Source organism: Molossus molossus, unplaced genomic scaffold, assembly GCF_014108415.1.
Source record: "Molossus molossus isolate mMolMol1 unplaced genomic scaffold, mMolMol1.p scaffold_m16_p_11, whole genome shotgun sequence".
NCBI classification, from domain to species: Eukaryota; Metazoa; Chordata; class Mammalia; order Chiroptera; family Molossidae; genus Molossus; species Molossus molossus.
Window position 1 is genome coordinate 41,134,807 of NW_023425346.1, and position 23,938 is coordinate 41,158,744.

At 35.4% G+C, this 23,938-nt stretch overlaps 1 protein-coding gene across 5 annotated transcripts in view; it reads right to left on the reverse strand.

Moving 5' to 3' along the window:
- Positions 1-23,660, reverse strand: part of WDSUB1 (WD repeat, sterile alpha motif and U-box domain containing 1) — a 61,192-nt gene extending 37,532 nt beyond the window's left edge. For all 5 annotated transcript variants that reach the window (XM_036254043.1, XM_036254046.1, XM_036254044.1 and 2 more), the window contains exons 1-8: positions 23,230-23,660; positions 21,438-21,622; positions 17,045-17,137; positions 12,954-13,047; positions 4,119-4,152; positions 2,754-2,794; positions 2,568-2,674; positions 827-1,006 (exon numbers count right to left, since the gene is read on the reverse strand). In XM_036254043.1, coding sequence (XP_036109936.1) covers positions 827-1,006; positions 2,568-2,674; positions 2,754-2,794; positions 4,119-4,152; positions 12,954-13,047; positions 17,045-17,137; positions 21,438-21,622; positions 23,230-23,627 — 1,132 coding nt within the window. In that variant the 5' untranslated portion in view covers positions 23,628-23,660. The remainder of the gene's footprint in view (positions 1-826; positions 1,007-2,567; positions 2,675-2,753; positions 2,795-4,118; positions 4,153-12,953; positions 13,048-17,044; positions 17,138-21,437; positions 21,623-23,229) is intronic.
- Positions 23,661-23,938: the final 278 nt, after the last annotated feature.

The following is a 23,938-nucleotide window of genomic DNA, read 5'->3' on the forward strand; positions in this document are numbered from 1 at the left end:
AGGAATAAAGAGTGACTGCTAATAGGCATGAGGTTTCCTTTTGAAGTGATGAAAATATTCAAAATTAGATAGTGGTGGTAGTTGTACAACTCCATAAATATACTAAAAATATCACTGCATTATACAGAGTGAGTTTTATCATATGTAATTATATTTCAAATTTTAAAATATATGTTTTATTTATCATTTTAATTTATTGGGTGACTTTGGTTAATATAATTATATAGGTTTCAGGGGTATAATTCTACAGTACATCATCTGCACACTGTATTGGGTGTTCACCACCCCAGGTCATGTCTCCTTCTATCACCATTTATCCCCCCTTTACTCTCTTCTACCTCCTCCACCCCCCTTTCCCCCTAGTAATCACCATACCGTTGTCTATCTATTTGTCTTTGAGGTTTGTTTTGTTTTGCTTAACCCCTTATCTTTTTCACCCAGTCCCCCTAAAATGCAGTTACAAGGTGGCTTAAGTTAACCTAAACATTTATTTTCCTCAACCCAGCAATTTTCAACCACTGTGCCACAAGAATTTTTAGAACATGCAATACCTGACTATTTAGTCAGGGGTACTGACCTCTTTTCCCTTAGATTGTCAAATTTTAAAAAATGACAACAGCCAACACAACAATAGCTGTCTGGTGTGAATGAATCAAAATTATGTTTATTTTTTTGTCAGATCAGCAAAATATATATTTTTTGTATGCCACAGAATTTTAGTAGTTAGTTTGTGTGTGCAATGAGATGAAAAGGGTTGAAAATCGCTTCCATAATCTAATGAAAAGATATTGTCCTATACAAAGACATAATCTTTCACCAATCTTACCAATTTTCAAATCATCAGCCAGACTTTCTTTTGTAAGATTCAACAATTCTCTCCCATCAATGTTATTCATTTTGAAAATACCAACAAGGTCTTTTAAATCTTGTGCACAAAGCCATGTAGAGACATCATCTTCGGACCAATCTTCAGTAAATAGCTTCAGTTGATATTCTGTGCTGCTTGCTAAAAAAACAAACAAAAAAACCCTACAAATAGGCAAGTGAAATAACAAACAAAAGAAAAACTATTTCCTTCATAAATTAAAAAGTAAATAAAAAGTCCTTAAATCTGTGTTTTACTACTTTAACATCCCTTTAAAAATGTCAGAAAATCAAATAGCATGTATAATTAAAGTGTTATTTAATACATTAAATACTACTCTTTTGGAACTTTTTTTTTTTTTTACTGAATAAAAACAATTTTTCTTGCCCTAGCCGGTTTGGCTCAGCAGTTAAGAGCGTCGGCCTGCAGACCAGAGAGTCCCGGGTTCAGTTCCTGCTAAGGGCACGTACATCAGTTGCAGTCCGTCCCTGGCCCTAGTTAGGGTCATGTGTGTGGCAACCAGTCGATGTGTCTCTCACGTCAATGTTTCTCTCTCTCTCTTTTCCTCCCTCCCACCCTATCTGAAGATGAATGCAAAAATGTCCTTGGGTGAGGATAAAAAAAAAACAAAAAACAAACAAAAAACCCAACAAAACAAAAACAATTTTTCTTAATTATATAAAATTCTTATCAGGAAAATAATTATACTATCATCGGCATATTAGCACCACTATTTGGTTAATTCTTACAGTTTGATAAAAATAAAAAATAAAACAAACTCTTAAATTATATGGCAATGTTGCTTGATGAGGCCAAAAATAAAACCAAAAAAATGAAACTATGATTTCTATTTTGTTCACAGGCTATATTTATCTGAAAAATGAGTATGGAGTATAAATAGCTTACAAAACTATGGGAAGTGTGATATACATGAATGTGTACCTAAAGTATTTATCGGCAGTTTTAACATAGATCAACAACTTTAACACTGTCTTTTCTAAAATTATTTATATATTAAATATGGATGTATACTTTTTTTTTATCCTCACCCAAGGACATTTCTCCATTTTTTTGTTCAGATAGAGTGGGAGGGAGGGAAGGGGGGAGGGAGAAGGAGAGGGGTGTGGAGAGAGAGAGAGACAAAGAGACAGAGAGAGACATCGATGTGAAAGGGACACAATGAGTGGCTGCCACCCACACAACCCAACCAGGGCCGGGGACAAACTGCAACCAAGGTACATGCCCTTAGTGGGAACCGAACCCGGGTCTCTCTAGACCGCAGGCCAGCGTTCTAACCGCTGAGCCAAACCGGCCAGGGCTGGATGTATACTTTTTTAAAAATCCTCACCCGAAGATATTTTTCCATTTATCTTCAGATAAAATGGGAGGGAGAGAGAAAGACAGGGAAAGAGGGAGAGGAGGAGGGGGGAGAGAGAGGGATATATCGATTGGCTGCCTCCTGCTTGACCCCAACCAGGGCCAGGGCCTGAACCACAATCAAGGTACGTGCCCTTGACTGGAATCAAACACGTGACTCTTTGGTCCTCGGGCTGACACTCCAACTGCTGAGCCAAACTGGCCAGGGTTGGAAGTATACTTTACATTGAGAAAAGCAATGTTAATAATTTGTCAAAAACATTCTGAATTTGTTATTTAATAGTAAACGGGGTTGAACTGGGTTAAATATAATGTCCTTACTAACCTTGGCAAAGTGTTTCCGGGTCAAATTGCCAGATGTTCACTGTTTTGTCCATTGAACCAGTAGCAAGTAAAAGGATATTGGGTGCAAAGGCACAAGTTGTGACATACCTAATTAATAAAACAACTATTATGTATCCTCGGACTAATTTTTTACTTATATTAATACAAAGTAAGGTTAAAGTCAGACCTGGTATGCTGAGTCAACACATGAAGTATATTCTCAGTATTCTGAAAAACAAAAAACAAAAACAGCTTTACATTTACTCAGGCAAAAGTTACTAATAAAAACTTGTTTGACATCAACGGTGTATATACTCAATGTATTTTAAAATTATCAGTCACTAATATAGGTTGAAATGTTACTCAATGCATAAAGAATAGCATCTATACCTAATAATATTATCAGGTATTTATTTCACTCTTTCTTAATTATTAGCACTGTTGTTTAGTGACCACTTTCCTAGAAATTTTTAGCATAATGTACTGGCTTTTGCTGATTTGTTTGAACTTACTAATAATAACCTCAACATCTATTACATGAAATAATTTGTACTGGGTGGGAGCGGGAAGGGGGGGGACATCTGTAATACTTTCAACAATAAAGATTTTTAAAAAAGAAATAATTTGTACTTTTGCTATGGCATTTGACTTGTACCCATTTCAGGACCAGTGAATAGAAATGTCACTTAGATTGAGTACACTTAGCTGGCCATCCAGCATCAGATGTATATAACAGACTCATACACATATTTTATGGAAACAATTTATTATCATTGTTTTTGTAAATTTAAAAATATCATGACAATTTTATCAGAAAGATTAAGGATCTACTTCACCTTGTTTGAGTATTCTTTCTCATTTCCTGCCCGAACCTCTCAGTGGTTTGAACTTCTATGTGGAGGACCAGTTTGGATTCCTGCTTGACTCACTAGACTTTGATGATCTGCATCTCCATTTCATTTGCTGGCACAGCTACAGCCTGAACTTGATCACTATAAGTCTTTCCTCAACACTGACTTCTCCTGGAGAATATTTTCATTAACTACATCTTCACTATGTGTAAAACATTCATTTTTTTTTCATATTCATGCAACCTGGTCTTCATTCGCATGGTTCTGCCAAAAAACCCCATTTTTCCAAAACCATTATGACCTACTTTCCTTATACTAGTCTCTGACTCCAACAGTAGAAGGCCACTGCCAGCTATACCCTCACATACCCTGGGGTAAACAAACTTTAAGAATAATTGATATAAACTGATATTTTGGATACTGGTGCTCTTTAAATCTGTATTTTTTAAATCAGATTAAGCATCTGTCCATCTTAAAATCATTACTGAAATATTTAAGGACTTGTCCTAGAACCAATACCTTACTTGCATAACTATTTCAGCATTTCTGAAAATGTTTATATTATATACCTGGGCACCCTAAACAAAAAAATAAGGTGTGCATTTTTTTACCTTGCCTAACTAAACTTGAAGTTCAGTAGTCTAATAAAAAAACATACTACTTTACACAGATCACATATGCCAAGATTTTAAAATACTTACAATATCATACACTATGACAGACTTATCCACTGATCTTTAAAAGAAAAAAAAACGAGTGAAAAGTTCTTTACAGAATATAGCATTTATTTAGCATTTTAAAATCATTTAAATAACTTTTTTAGAAAAGGTTAAAATATTGATATACAAACACTTTTTCATATGTATGAACTTTTATTCAGAAAACTACATGCCATTTATGAAATTTATCAGAAAATTATAAACTTTATTAAACACTAGCATATGCTATTTATACTATATAGCCATAAAGAGAATAAGCATTTGTCATGTATAAATAAGAAGCAATCCCATATCAAGTTCATAACTCAAAGAGAAAAAAACACTACAAGGGAAAGCTATTACTTGCTACTTGGTTTTTGTTTCAGATAGCACTGTTCTTTATCATTGATATAGCTGTGCCTTAATTACTAATCGATGTATATGTCTTGATTGTGACTCACTTTTGAAATTATAATTCTAAACTTGATATGAACTCTACATGGTTTTGGTTAATGGTATAAGAATTAAAACCGCCCTGGCCGGTTTGGTTCAGCGGTTAGAGCGTCAGTCAGCCTGAGGTCCAGAGAGACCTTGGTTCGGTTCCCGCTAAGGGCATGTACCTCGGTTGCAGTTTGTCCCCAGCCCTGGATGGGTCATGTGGGTGGCAACCACTCGATGTGTCCCTTTCATGTTGATGTTTCTCTCTCTCTCTCTCTTCTCTCTTTCCCTCCCACTCTATCTGAACAGAAAATGGAAAAATGTCCTCGGGTGAGGATTTAAAAAAAAAAAAAAGAATTAAAACCATCAGGGATAATTCTAGTGGTGGAAAAAAAAAATCATACAAAAACACTGCAATACTATACAAAGTACATAATTAAAAACAACAGATAAATGTGCTTCTATATATTTCTCCCCTTTGGAAATGGAGTTTATACCACCATGATACATGTTGCAAGGCAAGAAAACATAACAACACAAGTGTTACTACCTTCTGTACAACTTTAACAATATTTATACTTATTATTAAAAGGTAGCTGATTATAGTCTGACCACAGAAGTCATACTTATGGAAGCCTGAAAATTCCTCTCAATAAGATTTAAAATGCTTTGTTTAGTAGGCTATTCAGTGTTGATAATGCATCTTAACTGCAGAATCTTTGTCATATATTCAAAATAAAAATTATACTTTTAATGTTCAAATATAAAAGAAAATACAAGAAAATGGGAATCATATAAATGTATTCTAGATGTAAAAAAATAAAAACCCCACATAGTTATAGCATTAAATGCTAAACTTCAGCCAAATATTTTAAGATATCATACCCACAGCTAACCTTACTATATATGCTAGACATAATTTATAGACACTCTTATTTAGTCTTAAATCCCTCAAGGTACAAGGTACTATTACTGGAACATATAAAATTCTTAGGTAAATCTCCATTATTTCTGAGCATCCTAAAAAAGAAAATACCAATTTCTGAGACTACCCCTAGTACAATGAAAATTAATTCATTCTAATGATATATCACTTGAGAGGTTGGACCATCATTAGTCATCTTAAAACCACTGTATTGGGAAAACAGAAATTAGGGCAACAAGCAAGAGTTCACATATGGGAATAGCAAACAATAATACTGAACAAATACCATGCTCATGGACAGGAAGAATTAACATCATTAAAATGTCCATACTACTCATAGCAATCTACAGATTTAATGCAATCCCTATCAAAATACCAATGTCATCTTTCACAGAACTAGAACAAATAATCCTAAAACTTATACGGAATCACAAAAGACCCTGAATAGCCAAAGCAATCTTGAGAAACAAGAACAAAGTTGGAGGTATCATGCTACCTGATATGAAACTATGTTACAAAACCATAGTCATCAGCATGGTACTGATATAAAAACAGACATAGAGATCAATGAACAGAATAGAGTCCAGATATAAACCCATGTCTATATGATAAATTAATCTATGACAAAGGAGACAAGAATATATAATGGGGTAAAGACAGTCTCTTTAATAAAATAATGTTGGGAAAACTAGACAGATACATTCAAAAGAGTAAAACTGGATCAGAAATACCAACTACAAGAATAAACTCAAACTTTTAAAGACTGGACTGTAAGACCTGCCAGCATAAAACTCCTAGGAGTAAACACAGGCAGTAAACTCTTTGACATCACTCTATATTTTTTGGATATGTCTCCTCGGGCAAGGAAAACAAAATAAAAACTAAACAAATGGGGCTATATCAAACTAAAAACTTTTTGCACAGCAAAGAAAATCATCAACAAAATGAAAAGAAAACTTGCTGAATAGGAAAAGATATTCACCAATGACATATCCAATAAGGGATTAATAGCCAAAATATATAAGAAATTCATAAAACTTAATACCAAAAAAACAAACAATCCAATTAAAAAATGGGCAGAGAACTATAACAGACATTTCTCCAAAAAGGACATACAGATGGCCAATAGACATATGAAAAGATGCTCAACATCACTAGTTATCAGAGAAATGCAAATTAAAACCACAATGAGATATCACCTCACACCTATCAGAATGGCTGCCATCAATAAATCAACAGGAAGTGTGAGGCTGTGGAGAAAAGGAAACCCTTGTGCACTGTTGGTGAGATCATAAATTGGTACATACAGCCATTATGGAAACCAGCATGGAGAGCCTTCAAAAAATTTAAAATAGAACTACCATATGTCCCAGCAATTCCACTTCTGGGTATTTCTCCGAAGAAATCCAAAACAATAATTGAAAAAGATATATTCACCCCATGTTCATTATTTACAATAGCTAAGATATGGAAGCAGTCTAAGTGTGCATTGATAGATGAATGAATAAAGATGTGGTACCCATAAACAATGAAATATTATTCAGCCATAAAAAGAATGAAATCTTGCCATTTTTGATAACATGGATAGACCTAGAGGATATTATGCTAAGTGAAATAAGTCAGACAGAGAAAGACAAACACCATATAATTTCACTTATATTTGGAATCTAAAACACGCAAAAAATGAACAAACAAAACAAAAACAAACTCATGGATACAGATAACAAATTGATGGTTGCCATATGGGAGGGGCATTGGGGAGAATGGATGAAAAAAGGTGAAATGGATTAAGAAGTACAAATTTCTAGATATAATAAAAGTCATAATTATATATAGTACAGTATAGGATATATATATAGTCAATAATATTATAATAACTATGTACGGTGTCAGATGTTTTATAGATGTATGGGAGGTGATCATTTTGTAAGGTATGTAAACGTCTAATCACTGTGTTGTACACCTGAAACTAATATGTCAACTGCAATTGAAAAATAAATTTGAAAATATAATTTTTAAAATAGGGACACTGAGCTAAATTACAGAACTAAAACTTGTTCAAGGTCATATAGGTAGTAAATGATAGGGCTGGGATTAAAACTCACTTCTACCCTGGCCATTGTGTCTCGGTTGGAGCATCATCCCATACACCAAAAGGTCTCGGGTTTGATTTCTCACCACTTCCTCTCTCTCTAAAATCAACAAAAATATATCCTCAAGTGAGAATTTTTAAATTTTTTCTTTATTGATTTTAGAGAGAGAGGAAGGGAGAAGGAGAGAAAGATAGAAACATCAATGAGAGAGAACGTTGATTGGCCACCTCCTGCATGCTCCCCAATGGGGACTGGGCCCACAACCTGGGCATGTACCCTGACTGGAATCGAACCAGTGACCTCCCAGTGCATGGGTTGATGCTCAACCAGAGCCACACTGGCCAGGCAATTGAGTTAGGATTTCTAAAAAAACCTCAATTCTACAGGATCCTAAATCCCACAAACATTAGTCCCCAAGAATATATTAAAATTAAAAGTAATTCATAATAGGCACATACCCTGACAACTTTAGCCTAAATAAAGCAGATGGCATGGTATTCAAATGTAAATAGGATTCACATACATTATAACTGATGAGGAATTATGATGTTATAAATGAACTTAACACTTCTTCCATGATTCAGAGAGTAAGGGCATGTCAGGATCTTGCAGTGTAATTATTATCATGAACATGAACTATCAAGAGAGAATTAAAGCCCAGCTGGTGTGGCTCAATGGACTTAGCATTGTCCCATGGACTGAGAGGTCCCGGTTCAATTCCCAGTCAGGGCACATGCCCGGATTGCGGGCTCGATCCTGAGTAGGAGGTGTGCAGGAGGCAGATGATCAATGCTTCTTTCTCACATTGATGTTTCTCTCTCTCTCTCTCTCTCTGTCAAGAAAAAAAAAAGAATTAAAATATCTTCAATGTGGTACATATATAACAATGGAATACTACTCAGCCATAAGAAAAGACTAATAACTGCCATTTGCAACAACATGGATGGACCTTGAATATCAATGCTAAGCTAAACAGGTCAGTCAGAAAAAGCTAAGAACCATATGATTTCACTCATATGTGCGTTATGAAGCTGAAACTCACAGACACAGACAACAGTATGGTGGTTACCAGAGGTAAGTGGGGTGGGGGATAGTAAAGTGTAAAGGGAGCCAAATATATAGTGACAGAAGATGCTATATGCAGATCATATATCGTACAAATGTACACTTTAACCCTGTATCAGTGGTTCTCAACCTTCCTAATGCCGCGACCCTTTAATACAGGTTCCTCATGTTGTATGTGGGTGTATCTGCATGTGGGTGGACCCGCCTGGAGACAGAAAGAAGAACAGTGTCTCGGTTCTTAAGACCATCAGAAATATGTGTTTTCCAATGGTCTTAGGTGACCGCTGTGAAAAGGTCGTTCGACCCCCAAAGAAGTCGCAACCCACAGGTTGAGAACCACTGGCCTATATAATCTTATTAACCAACGTCACCTTGATACATTTAATAAAAAATTAAAATTAAAAAATTAAATTTTAAAAAAGAATTGCGCCCTGGCCGGTTTGGCTCAGCGGTTAGAGTGTCAGCCTGCGGTCCTGAGAGACCCGGGTTCGGTTCCGCTAAGGGCGCGTACCTTGGTTGCAGTTTGTCCCCGGCCCTGGTCGGTCGTGCGGGTGGCAGCCACTCGATGTGTTCCTTTCACATCGATGTTTCTCTCTCTCTCTCTGTTCCTCTCTCTCCCTCCCACTCTACCTGAACAAAAAATGGAAAAATGTCCTCGGGTGAGGATTAAAAAAAAAAAAAAAAAGAATTGCAGTTTGCCTGAATATCGGGTTTCCTTGCTGAATATATGTGGAGATAATAGAAGATTTATCCAGGTTGCATAAATCAATCAAACATCTTTAAGGGCACAGACAATGTCTCATGCATCCTTTTACATGCCCTGTTGCAACTGGCAAAGAGCTGGGCACAAGACAGTCATAAATACTTGCTGAAGGCCCTGGCTGGTTTGGCTCAGCGGTTAGAGCGTTGGCCTGCGGACCAGAGAGTCCGGGGTTCGGTTCCCATTAAGGGCACGTACCAAAAAAAAAAAAAAATTGCTGAAGTTCATATAATCATTTTGTCCTTTAACCTCTCTACTTAAGAGTGGAACGCACAATATGTCCCCTCAAAACAACAGAAGGAAATCCAACTTTACTTGTTTAAACTTTCCAATGACTTCAATTCTAGGGCAAAGGAGAATTACTATAAATACTTTCTGATAATAAACTGTTTTCATCTTTTGAGGTAAGTCTTCTAAAATAACGAGAACATAACTAATTATTTGGCAAGGATTGGAGTGCATTGGGAAAAGTACTTAGTCCAGAACATTTTCAGTGTAAGTTAGGAGACCTGACTGTCTTGGCTGAAGCCAAAGCTGCTATGAAGAGCCATGAATGTGGATCTGAATGCTATGGCTCGTGAGACCAGACAGAAACATTTTAGAAAATCCGATGACAAGAAGAAGAAAATACACAAAAGTATTCAGAGAATATAAAATTATTAAATCATGCTACTGTGTCCCAAACCATTTGCTTTACATAACACATAGCTTTGAAAAATAAAAGCCAAGATCAAATTTTTAAGAGAATAGAAATTTAAAAATGATATAGTGCACTTGGGGAAAAAAAGAGCCAAACAGAAATTCTAGAACCAAAAATAAAATAGCCAAAATTAAGGAACTGTCAACTAATCAGTTTAATAGCACATTAGATGAAGATAAAATGAGTAAAGGGAAAACCATTTTGAATAAAGCACAAGAAATATAAGAATTAAAAATACTAGGAGAATAAGAGACAAAGTTTTTATAGTAAGAAAGTATAATTCACATTTAATTGAAGCCCCAAAATTAAAGGAGAGAAAGACAAGGACAGAGGCAATATTTGAAGAGATGATGAATAAGAATTTCCCCTAAACTGATGAAACAATCGTTCTATATATTTAAGCTCAATGAACTCCAAGCAAATTAAATAGAAAGAAGCTCAAACCTAGATACATCAAAGTAAATGTAGAAAACCACAAACAAAAAGAAAATTTTGAGAGAAGATAGTACAGAAAAAAAAAAAAAAAAAAACCACTAAAGGAGCAACAGAATAAAACTGACTTTCCTATAGCAATACCCCAAAATAATGTCCTAAGATGTTTATTACAACAAAGCAAGGTTGACTTAACATTTGAAAATTTGATATAATTTACCACACTAATACAATAAAAGAAAAAATATATAATCATTTCAAAAGCCGTAGGAAAATCATTTGATAAAATATTAACACCTATCCATAATAAAAAGAATTCTTACAAACCGAAAGGAATAGAAGAGCTAATAAAGCTTATATCCCCCAAACCTACAGTGATCATACTTAATAAGGAAAGCTTTTCTTTTGCAAAGAGGAATGAGACACCAATAGCTTTTATCACTACTTCCATTATCCTGGTAGTGTTAGCCAGTTCAGCAAGGCATAAAAGATATTCAAGGTATAAGGATCAGAAAAGAAGAGACAAAAACCATCATTAACATATGATATGATTATCTACATATTAACATATGTAGATAAATGCATTGGCTTTCCATATTTATTTCTCTATATTAGCCACATCTTTTATAACAGCATCAAAAAATTAAATAACTAGAAATAAATCTAATAAAAGTTGAGGAACCTCTGTATGAAAGTCAAGTATTAAAATAAATCAAGACAATTAAATGGAAAAATATTCCATCTTCATCTGTTAGAAAACTCAGTATCATAAAAATACAATTCTCCCCAGATTTATCAGACTCAATGTAATCCAAATCCAAATCCAAACAGGTATGTGCAGAGCGAGGAACTTGAGGCAATTTGAGAAGCTAATTAAAAAATTTGTATGTAAGTGTCAAAAGCCAGGAACAACTAAAATATAAAGCCTTAGAAAGATAGAATGGCATTAAAACAAGGACAGTTAAACAGAAAAATAGAACAGAACAGCAGGCTGAGAAACAGACCCACACTATGTAGTCAATGATTTCTGACAAGGTAGCTTATCAAAGTGGGTTTTTCCAACATATGTTGCTGGACAACTGGGCATCCATATGGAAAGAAATGAAACTAGATTCCTATCACACATAATACACACAAAACAAATTTGAGGAAGGAACAACAAAGAAAGTTTTAGAAGACAATATAGGAAAATATCCTCATGATCTTAGAACATAAAGAAACTACTGCCCAGGCCAGTGTGGCTCAGTTGGTTGGGTCCCATGCACTGAAAGGTTGCCAGTTCAATTCCCAATTAGGGCTCATGCCCAGGTTTATGACTCGATCCCAAGCAGGAGGCATGCAGGAGGCAGCCAATCAGTGTTTCACTCTCACATCAATGTTTCTCTCCCTCTCCTTTCCTCTCTCTCTAAACACTAATTTTTTAAAAATAACTAACTACTACAATTATAAACTGTAAAAAGGCAAATCCACAAGGTAGGAAATAATATTCGCAACACATATAACCAATAAATGACTCATACACAGAAATACAGAGAGAAATTTATATATTTAACAACAAATCAATAAGAAAAAGATAATCCAGAAGAAAAATGGGCAAGAGACTTGAACAGGTACATCATAAAAGAGGAAATAAACATGGCCAATAAAATTCTGAAAAAGTTCTAACCTCATTGTTTTGAGGAAATGCAAATTAAAGCCATAGGAAGATAACACTTCACACCCATCAGAATAGCTAAAATTAAAAAAGATCCACAATATCGAGTATAGGCTTGGATGTGATATAACACTGCTATAGGAGTCTTCAACCACTTGGAAAATAATTTGGTGTTACCTGTCAAAGTTGAAAATACAACTATTCTATGACCCATCAGTTCCATTCCTATGTATTTATCCTATAGAAACACATTAACATGTGCAGCAGGAGATCTAGATATATTCATAGAATTATTATTGTAATGCTCCCAAACTGGAAATAATCCATCAACATTATTTGGATAAATCAATTTGGCTCATCAACATTAATATGGATAAATTATAGTACATATACAATGGAATTATTACACAGCAATGAAAATCAATAAACCACAGCTATATGTAGAAATATGAATGTCACAAACATAATGTTGAGTAAATGAAGCCAGATATAAAATAATTCACATTGTATGATTTGTTTTAAATCAGTTTAAATGAAAAAAGTAATGTTGCTTATGACCCGAGGTGCCATCCTGTCACTAGAAAGGGCACTTGGAAGGGGAGGACTTCTGGAGCAGAATCAGCAGTGTTCTATTTCTTGACTTGAGTAGTAGTTACAGGTTTGTATCACAGTAACTTAGCAAGCAATTCTCTTATGTTTTATGTACTTTTCTGTATATCTGTTCTATTTCATATCAAAACGGTTTAAGAAAATTAAAACTAAATAGCTTACCCTGAGACTAGCATCTGCCCATTATGAGAAAAAGCACAAGCCAGAACAGGAGCACTGTGCCCACTCAGTGTGCTTTTATATTTTAATTCAAAACCTGCAAATAACAAGATGAGAAGAATTAGCAAGGTGACGTTCTTAGAATTCATTCTTAAGTCAAAATTATTGCACTTATTTATTCACTTAATCTTTGAGTGCCTACAGGACACAAATGAAAAAATCCTCATGCAATCCAGGTATTGGAATATAGTGTGATTTCAAAAGTTCAGAAATGGGTAAAGAAAATGGTGTGCTCAGCAAACACTAGACAGGGGGTTGCTAATATTATCAAATTTTAAAACTATATAAAATTTTAAAGTATCTTACAATCCTGGTTATTTACTTTTAAAATATGTTATATATTTTATTTAATAATATACATACATCAATTGCCCAAATGCCTAAAAAGAATCAAATACCTGTAGTTTTTAAAATCTGATATTAAGAAAATATTTCTCATTTCATAAATGAAAAATAATCAATGGAAATTTATATATCTTATATTTCCAATATATCTTATAACAACATGCCTACCAAGTATGGTAACACTAAAATCCTTTTTATGCTTTCTATAAGAACTTGACAAGAAATATCAAAACTATTTTAAAGGTAAACCAAGGGAATTCAATATATTTTAGTGATAACCTATAAAAATAATTATTAAGAAGAAATGGCCTGGGGTGGAGGGGACAAAGAACTAAGTGAAATCTGTAATTTTCTCAGACCTAATAAAAAGTTTTTTCAAGTGTTCATGGCTCTTAAGATTGCAAGAATTCAACTACTAAACAAAAAGGTCATTAGAGCAAGTGTCAACAACAAATAGTTTTATTTATTATTAAATATGTATTTTATTTCTATTCAAAATAGAAAAAAATACATTTTTTTTTTTTTATCCTCATCTGAGGACATTTTTCCATTTTTTTGTACAGTTAGAGTGGGAGGGAGAGAGAGGAAGAGAGAGAGGGAGAGAGAGAAACATCGATGTGAAAGGGATACATCAAGTGGCTGCCACCCGCACGACCAACCAGGGCCGGGGACAAACTGCAACCGAGGCACATGCCCTTAGCGGGAACCGAACCCGGGTCTCTCCGGACCGCAGCCCGACGCTCTAACCGCTGAGCCAAACCGCCAGGGTGAAAAAAATACATTTTTTCTGGGAGAACAGATGTGGGCATTAAAAGCACTGTGTGGAACATGCAGATGAGTAAGTAGGCATAATCAAACAGAGCAGAAATGTAAAGTAGCCAACCAAATGGAGACCAAACAACTTGCAATATGACCGTAAGTAAAGGGTATATTCTCAAATATAAGATCCATATGTCTATCTATTCCCTCCTACATATAAGCAGTTAAAATTTGGTATAAATGATGAATGTTTTATAAAAAGGCTTTAACTGCACATTTATAAACAGTGATACATGTTTTTTTAAAGAGTCAGTGTAAAGCCACATGTTTCATTCTTTTTTAGATTTTATTTAAATCCTCGCAGAGAGAGAGGGAAAGAAAGAGAGAGACACACACATCGATTGGCCGCCTCCCACACAACCCCAACCAGGGCTGGGGACAAACCATAACTGAGATACATGCCCTTGACCAGAATCGAACCCTCAACTCTGCAGTCCGAGGGCCGACTCTCCAACCGCTGAGCCAAACCGGCCAGGCCAAAGACACATTTTTCAGACAGTGTATGAAAAGCTCTACTTTTGAACAATGTTATTTAAAATATATTGTGTTTAGAATATCTACATATATGACTAAGTGGATGGTTTCTTACAAGAATTTTACTTTGATAGGTAGGAACAGATGGCGGAGGTAAGATAGACCTTGTAAAGGAACCCTATCCTCATCAGCAAGTAACTGGATACATTAGAAGAATTACTAAGCATAACTTAATATGCAACGAATTAATTAAATTTCCACAAAAGGAAATGCATCTATTTCCTGATGATAGGCCCATCTCTGTACACTAGTATAATGGCAAATTCTCTCCTTGACCAAACTCTGCCAGGTTCTTCTGAGTTCTCTTCTTGACTAGTCCTTGATCTTGGCCTATAAAGACTTTGACAGTTTCTAAGAGCTCAGGTTGCATCCCCAAAATGACCCTATCCACCTTAAAGTGCCTGCCTGAGAAAACTCAAGGCTGTCAAAAATTTTATTATTTGTTTCAGCCAACACCTGAAGAATAGGGATCCTGACTCCCAGACTGTGGGAAGGTAGGAGTTTAACTTCCAATTAGCAAACCCAAATGGGTTTTACATGGGCCAACCCCTGTTCTTCCTGCTTTTGTAATTTTTCACTTCACTCTACAGAGCCCCAACTTACTGACCTTCTTAGTTCCTTATTCTTCCTTTAAAATGCCCAGTCATACCCTGGCCGGTTTGGCTCAGCGGTTAGAGCATCGGCCTGCGGTCCAGAGAGACCCGGGTTCAGTTCCCGCTAAGGGCACGCATCTCGGTTACAGTTTGTCCCTGGCCCTGGTTGGGTCGTGCGGGTGGCAGCCAAGCTACTTGATGTGTACCTTTCACATCGATGTTTCCCTCTCTCTCTCTTCCTCCTACTCTAGCTGAACAAAAAATGAAAAAATGTCCTCGGGTATGGATTAAATAAATACATACATACATAAAGAAATAAAAATAATAATAATAAAATGCCCAGTCACCTCTGTATAACCTGAAGTTGAGGTCAGTTCATGCCAGACTCTTTTCCCTATTGCAATAATATTACTGGTTAAAAGCTGTCTTTACTACTTTAACTACTGTCCCACTTTGTCTATCGTTGATAATAATTATAAACAAAATGTAGTCTGTACTATAACTGAAGCTTATTAGATAATAAAATAAAAATATTTTAGGCAACTGAAGCAAGATGGCCAATTGACCATTTATCAACAGCCAGGGGGAAAGGAAAGTCTGAATGACACAAATACAGACCTGGAAATAGGAAAAATAACTAAAAGTCTGTTTCTGAAATACCCAGTGTCTTCCTCCCAGACCCACCACAGCATGCTGCTTGACAGCCAGATGCTCTCCCCAGGCAAAGCGTATTCTAAGACATGTAACTGCCAGGGGAGCTCCAGGGAAGTCCCAGAGGTCAGAATACCCAAATTCTCTAAGCCCCTAACCCCTCCCCAATAAGGGCTAACAAACCACCCCCTAACACTAAGGGGAAGCTAGCAACAACACACCATCATGTGTCCTGGGCTTTAAACATCTTATTGGTGTCTAATTCCTAAATGTCAATGGAATCCAGGCTTTAGGTAGCTACATGAAAGGGAAAGATCAGAGTAAACCAAAAAACGGTCCAAGAGCAAACAAAGATAATCAGGACACAAGGGAACTTAAACACAAAACAAAAAGCCTCGAATTATTATCCTGAGAGTTTTTCAAGGATCTTGCATTCGTAAAGTAAAAAGAGGACGCTATGAAAAAGAAATAAAGATGAGCTTTTAGAAAAGGAAAACATGATTGATGAGATAAAAAAATTCAAAATAAGATTAAATGATAAAGCTGAGAAATTTTCCCATAAAGTAGGAAAAAAGATAAAGAGATAAATGCGTGTGTGTGTGTGTGGGGGGGATAGAATCATGTCAGAAGGTCCAACACAATGAATAATGTAAGTTACACAAAGAGAGGAGATAGAGAAGAAAGTATTAAAGAAATAACAACGAAGTACTGTTTCCAAAATTGAACAAGTAAAGGGTCACCTGAAGGAATAGTACAATGCATGAAGAAAAGACCCACAAAAAACAATAACTACAATGAATAATGTAAAATATGGTAGTATAAACAGTATTTGTGGACTCTGTGAAAACCACCAAAAGAGTTGAAAACAGATAAAGTGCAAAGTGTAGTTACCACTGTATGTGGTGGTGGTGTGGTCACAATCAGCAGTGAGCACAAAATGTTTAAATCATTTGTATGTATTACTCTGATTAAAAGTTCCTAAAGCATTTTAATAATCACTCTTAGGTAGCAAGAGTACCTTAGGTAAAAAGATTAAATAAAACAAATTTTATCTGGATCACAATTTTAGAGAACTACTGGTTGAATACATACCTAAGATATGGCTAAAAGAAACAACCCAAATTTTGATCTGGCAATCCTGACCACATGATGCCAATCGAAAACACTGAAGATCTTGCTCTCCATCTAAAAATGTAAATTTGTTAAAAATAAATACAAAAGAACTTATAAAACTTTTAAACCAAAAATATTTCAACTTCCTAGACTGAGATGTTGATTCTATTCATTTAAACTATATTTACAAGCCACATTAATCACACCATATAATGAAATGTCAGTTGAAGAATTTCTTTTAAACAAGGTTCTTCAAAGGATAACTTTAACCCTTAACGTTGTTACAACTTTATATTTCTATTTTAAAAATATCTTTTTTAAATCCTCACCCGAGGATATTTTTCCATTTATCCTAAGACAGAGTGGGAGGGGGAGAGAGAGAGAGACACATCGATGTGAGAGAGACACATCGATTGGTTGCCTCCCGCACGACCCTGAACAGGGCCAGGGACCAAACCATAACTGAGGTATGTGCCCTTGACTGGAATCGAACCTGAGACTCTTTGGTCCACGGGCCAACACTCTAACCACTGAACCAAACCAGCCAGGGTTAAGAAATATGTTATTTATAAAATATCTTTTTATTTAACTTCCACTAAGAATATAACAGAAGGCTGCAAGGGCCAATACTGAGTCACTAAACCTATGGCATCCTCCATCCCAATTTCAGAGTCCATGATGTTAGCACTGATAGAAAAAATTAGAAAAAAATATCAGTTATGATATGGATGTTAAGTGCTTAATTATTACTGACAACTTCTTTAGGAGATATCCATTTCTTAAAAGCTTAGTCTACACTTCATATGCTCTAATAATGAAATTTTTTCACATTTGATTTTATCATGACAAAGACTGGAATTATATAAACCCCAAATAATATCAATTTAGTTCATTTGATTTAGTGGAAAATATTATACAAATTAGGGAATGTAATCAATCAATTAGATTGTCCCCAAAAAACCCACTAGTTTTTATGCTTACTTGGATAATTTCAGGTATTATTATGTACCCACCAGTAAGTTCCTAAATATGGTGGATAATGTAGACAATGTAAATATTGGTATCATCGACTCAATTTTAATGAGTTCACCTAATACCACAGACGCAGTTTGGCACTCATATGCAGTAAGACATAATTAAGTACAATCTTAAGATTGCACTCTGGTTTTGCAAATATTCAATACATGGTATTTAAATAAAATATTTTGTGTACCTGAGTATGTGAAATAAATTTTTTTTATGGACTGTCTTGTTGAAAGCATATACATTTCATTAACATGCAACAAATTAACTTCCTTCTCATTGAAAGTTTTTCTAACTCCATGGGACTTCCACATTTCAATAGCATTTTATAGTTTTTAATAGCATAGGTTCAGCCAAAAGGCATCTTTTCTGAGAAAGATGTTGATGCATATAAACAATTCCTGATTATCATTAAGTCTTTCTAAGGTAAAACATCTTACTCAGTAAGTGGCTAAGAGTAAATTATTTAAGTACTAGATTAAATTAGGAAAACTTTTTTTTCATTGTGTGACTAAATAGATACTTGCAAGACAATTTTGATGTTTAAGTAGTGAGAATTCAGCTAGGACAATGAAAAACTATGGAGTTTAAAACATGTCTATACTCAATATCTAAATATAATATTTAGAAATATACTTTTCTTCAGAAAGATATCTAAATTGTAATAATAACCTAGTCCAAGTTTTCTTTCATTAAAAATGAGAGAGAGAGAGAAGATTTGACTTTAGGTGGTGGGCATACAATGCAATATACAGATCATGTACCAAAGAAATGTACACACGAAATCTGTATGATCTTATTAACTAATGGCCCCCAAATACATTTAATTTTTTTTTTTAATCCTCATTCGAGGACATTTTTCCATTTTTTGTACAGACAGAGTGGGAGGGAGAGAGAGGAAGAGAGAGAGAGATGGAAACATCGATGTGAAAGGGACACATCGAGTGGCTGCCACCCGCACGACCAACCAGGGCCGGGGACAAATTGCAACCGAGGTACATGCCCTTAGCGGGAACCGAACCCAGGTATTTCCAGACCGCAGGCGGACGCTCTATCCGCTGAGCCAAACTGGCCAGGGCCAAATACATTTAATTTAAAAAGAAAAGCAAGCTCACATCCAACCCATTCACAGGCATACCTCATTGTACTGCACTTCACAGATGCTGTATTCCTTACAAACTGAGGGCAAGACCCCCCACCAGCAACAATACTGCAGTATTTGCTTTGTTGTGTTGGTCGGAACTGAACCTGCAATATCTTTGAGGTGTGCCTGTATACAGAGTAGATGTTTTCAAATGGCCTTCCTCCTAGTGTAGTGCTAGTTTCACTATAACTTCCTTTTCTAGGTTGCCTGCATTATTTATAAATAGGAATACCTATGCCTCCCTAAAAGGAAAGACATATTTGGGTTGAGATTTTAAAACTTTTAAATTCTCTAAATAAAAACAATTGGGCTCTTTATTGTAAGCTAGAAATTTTATCAGTATGTAATGAGAAAATTGATGATTTATCTTCAGGCATAAATGAGATTCTTTTTCTTTATTTGAGCAAAATGTCACAAAGACAGAAGAGTCAATATGTTATAAGTATTTACTGATATTAACAAATACCAATTAAACAATAATGAATTAAAATGACATACTTTGTCTTTTAAGAAAATACAGTAGGTCCCATGAATTCTATAACAATCCCTTTTGAAGCATTTATCAATTTGTTTCAGGGAATTTACACAAGGTTAATAGCTTCTTCAACAAAAGTTGAACTAAAGAGACACAGATTAGAATTATACTGAGAAATATACTTTGAAATATACTCCAAAGGTGGGCTAAGGCTGTAGGTATTACACTTATTTTAGAATCTCACCTAGAATTCTCTGCCTGATTTAATGAACCTTTCCAGGCCCCACCTGCTGTCAATCCCTCTAAAGATAGGACAAGGATGCCCTTAGTTTTTCACTAATAATGGTATTTTAATTAAAATCTATTTTAGATCATTTAAATTCAACGAAGAAACCCAAATCACCCTATATTTCTATAATTCAGCAAAGATTTGAGTGCATATAAGGTTTGGAACAGGTGCCACAGAGGGAAGAAATGGTTCTTGTCTGTTACAAAATGGTCTTAGAATAAAACAGCACAAAACAATATATTAAAAAATAAATGATCATAATTAAACTAGGTAGGGAATTTAAGAATGGGTTCATAAAACAGACCTCTATTAATTTGCTATATGATGTTAAAATGTTAAAAAACAAAAATTTCAGCAAATCACTAAAAGGAATCTTATTCACCAATTTACCTTTCAAGGCCTACTATGTATCCGGCCCTGTCCTCATGGAGCTTTCAGTCTAGGAAAAACACCATTAAACAATCTACATAAGTAAACATAAAATTAAATTTGATACTTCTGTAAGTACTGCAAAAGAAAAATAAAGTATGGACATGAAAGGCTATCACAATGCTTTAGATTGGGTTTGTTAGTTTATCTTACTTTAACATTCTTTTTTAAATTGATTTTAGAGAGAAGAGACAGACATTGATGAAAGAAATACCCACTGGTTGCCTCCCACACGTGCACCAACTGGGGATCAAACCTGAAACCTAACGTGCCCTGACCAGGAATCGAACCAGCCACTCCTTGGTATATGGGATGATGCAACAACCAACTGAGCCACATCAGCCAGGGCTACTTTAACATTATTTTAACAAACCATGATGGGTTTTATTTATTTTTTAATCCTCACCCAAGGATATTATTCTATTTATCTTCAGGTAGAGTGGGAGGAAGAGAAAGCGAGAGAGAGAGAAACATCGATATGAGAGGGACACATTGACTGGTTGCCTCCCACATGACCCCAACCAGGGCCGGGCACAAACCACAACCAAAGTACATGCCCTTGGCCGGAATCGAACCCACAATTCATTGGTCTGCGGGCCGATGCTCTACCACTTGAGCCAAACTGGCCAGGGCCCATGATGGGTTTTCAGTAGGGGAGTGCCAACACTGTCCTGCCACTGTCTGGATCTGGCTGTCCAATAAGGTAGTGCCTGGCCACATGTGACTACAGAACACTTGAAATGTGGCTAGTTCAAGTTGAGATGTGACATAATATACACACATTTCAGTGACCTAGTACAAAAATATATATGTATATTAAAGAACCTGATTTTCACATATATTTCTTTGTAATTTCAATGTGATTAGAAAACAAAGGAGAAGGATGATTCCTCAAAAGGAATAAATTCAAAGGGCTCCTCGTTTGATAAAATAAAAATGAATAAAAGAAACAAAAGTCACATACAAATTACAAATAGGATTCACTAACGCTTAAAAGAGTAAAATAACTAACCAGAAACTGGCTGTGAAGAAAAATCGCAGCAGGTAATGCCAAGATCGTGTGCTTTTTCACTGTGCAGACACCTCATTGTATCCTCCCACACTGTTAAATCTCCACAGGAGGAGCCAGTGACAAAGAGGTTTCCGTCGGGAGAAAATGCACAGGACACCAAGGAGCCATCCTTAACACTACCACATCTGGAATAAAAGCAAAAAAAAAAACAAAAGGAGGTTTTCATTTCAGAGCGTCTTTTTCTTCATAGTAGTTTTTACTTCATAGCACAATTTCTAACAGCAGCTTGATAAATGACAATAAAGAATAGAAAGGGCTATAGATGCCTACAGAAATAAAATATCATTTTTACACTATAAACTGAAACTTGCTTTCTGAAAATAAGAAGATTTAAACATTATTTTAACTAATGTGTTCAAGCCTGAACTATGGGGATCCAAACCAAAGTTCACACAGCAAGTCAGTATGAACACATTAAAATGTACAAAACCTAACAAAAGCAGTGACAACCAACAACATCAACTACAGTCACATATATATTTTTTAAAGATAAAACTATTTTTATTGAATAACATGTTTTGGGGGTCAAAGGTCCATCTTTTATATTAAAATCACCTAGAAACAACAGTGAGGCCTTTCATCTCATCTTCAAATACAAATTCTTTATGAAAAGAAAATGCTATGGACAAGTTAAAATTATCTTGGGAAGATAAAGAAGCACTGTGCTACTGCGCTAATGATATCATTTTTTCAATTAGGGAAAATAGACTAGAAAAAAAAAAATGATTGGTGCAGTGTCCCATCCAGTGGTTAAATCTATAGCAGTGTATTATTTTACATCATTAATTAAGGAACTAATGCTATAGAGGCAGAAGTCAAAAAGATCTCTTAGCTGACAGCTGCATTTCATTCACAGACTATAACTTAAAGACATTCCATTCTTTCTGCCCTTTCTCTTTAAACAGTTTATTAACACCACTTGAAACACATCACCTTGTTCAACCCAAAGACCTAGACCTAACTGAGCAACACTTGTTTACCAGCTGGCATCTGTGCTCTGCATGATGTTGAGGAGTAGGAAGGGGGAAAGGGACATTAAGCTATGTTAAGAGGTATTATTTAAATGTTTATGGTTTTTAATGTACTTCATGTCACTGACCTGTACAGTTAAAAAGTGTAAACTTTGTGTTAAAAACATTTCACCATGATGTAAGTACATAAAAGTACATAGTTTTAATGTTGGTAAGTTGTAACAGAACATTACTCATGTAAATTAATGGATATATTTTTATTACAGGAGTTTTTCAGGTGTTGGGGTTTTGTTTTGTTTTTAAGAAATTATACAAATACCACTCTACTTCTGGGCTTGATCATTCACTCAGCAAGAATCCTTGTCAGGGAATAGTCTCTCTCTTAAGTGAGACTTACCTGACATTATTTTATTATTAAGAACACTTGAGCCTACAAAAATAAAACCTAAAATCACTAATCTTATTCACAAGACTGTTTTCATTCTCTAACTCTCACAGTAAAAATCCATAAAAGTCTAACAAGATTAACCCTTATTTCATAAAACAAAGACTGAAAATGTAAAACTCTCAGAGCCAAGCCAATCTGCTGCAAGAATCACACTAAACACCCGTTCTTATGACCTTCAGAAAACAAGTCAAAATACTGTTCCTTGTGGTGTCTGAAAATGACGATACTTAAAATCATCAAAATATTCTTTGTATTTTTTAAAAAATAGGCCAGTTAAAAGGATTGAAAACAGAAAGTGTTTAAATATCCATACCTATGTAACTTGTATGACTGCGCATTCCACAAAACAGCAGTTCCATCAGCTGCCCCTGATACCACCCAAGTGGAGTCTGGGGAAAACCGACAAACCCTCACAGGGCTCCCACTGGGCTGTTCCATCACTGCCAATGTCTGTCCATTCTGAGTATTCCATAGGACGGTGGTACCATCTGTTGAACATGAAGCCAAAATGTGTCCTGAAGGGGAGAAGCAGCAGCAGTGGACAGCATAGGTGTGAAACTTCAGTGGCGAGTGTGGTAATTCAGTAAAGTCACTGAGGAAGTACAGGCGAATTGTTTTGTCCAAGGAGCAAGTAGCCAAGAGGGAAGAGGAGAAGGCACAACAGTTGACATCATCACCATGATCAGCTAACGTGTGGATTAGTTTCACCATATTCTTTACTTGAAGTAAAATATCCTGTAATTTTTAAATAGATAAAGGTTACTTCATCCTAGAAAGCAAATAAATGTGACTCAAATCCATACACAAGGGCCAGAATCGACTTAAGAATTTGTCCAGTGAAAGCTCCTACATTCATACCTCTTTTTTTAAATCCTCATCAGAGGACATTTTTCCCATTTATTTTCAGACAGAGTGGGAGGGAGGGAGGGAGGAAGAGAGAGAGAAATACATCGATTGGTTGCCTCCCACAGGACCCCGACCAAAGTACATGCCCTTTACTGAAATCGAATCCGTGACTCTTT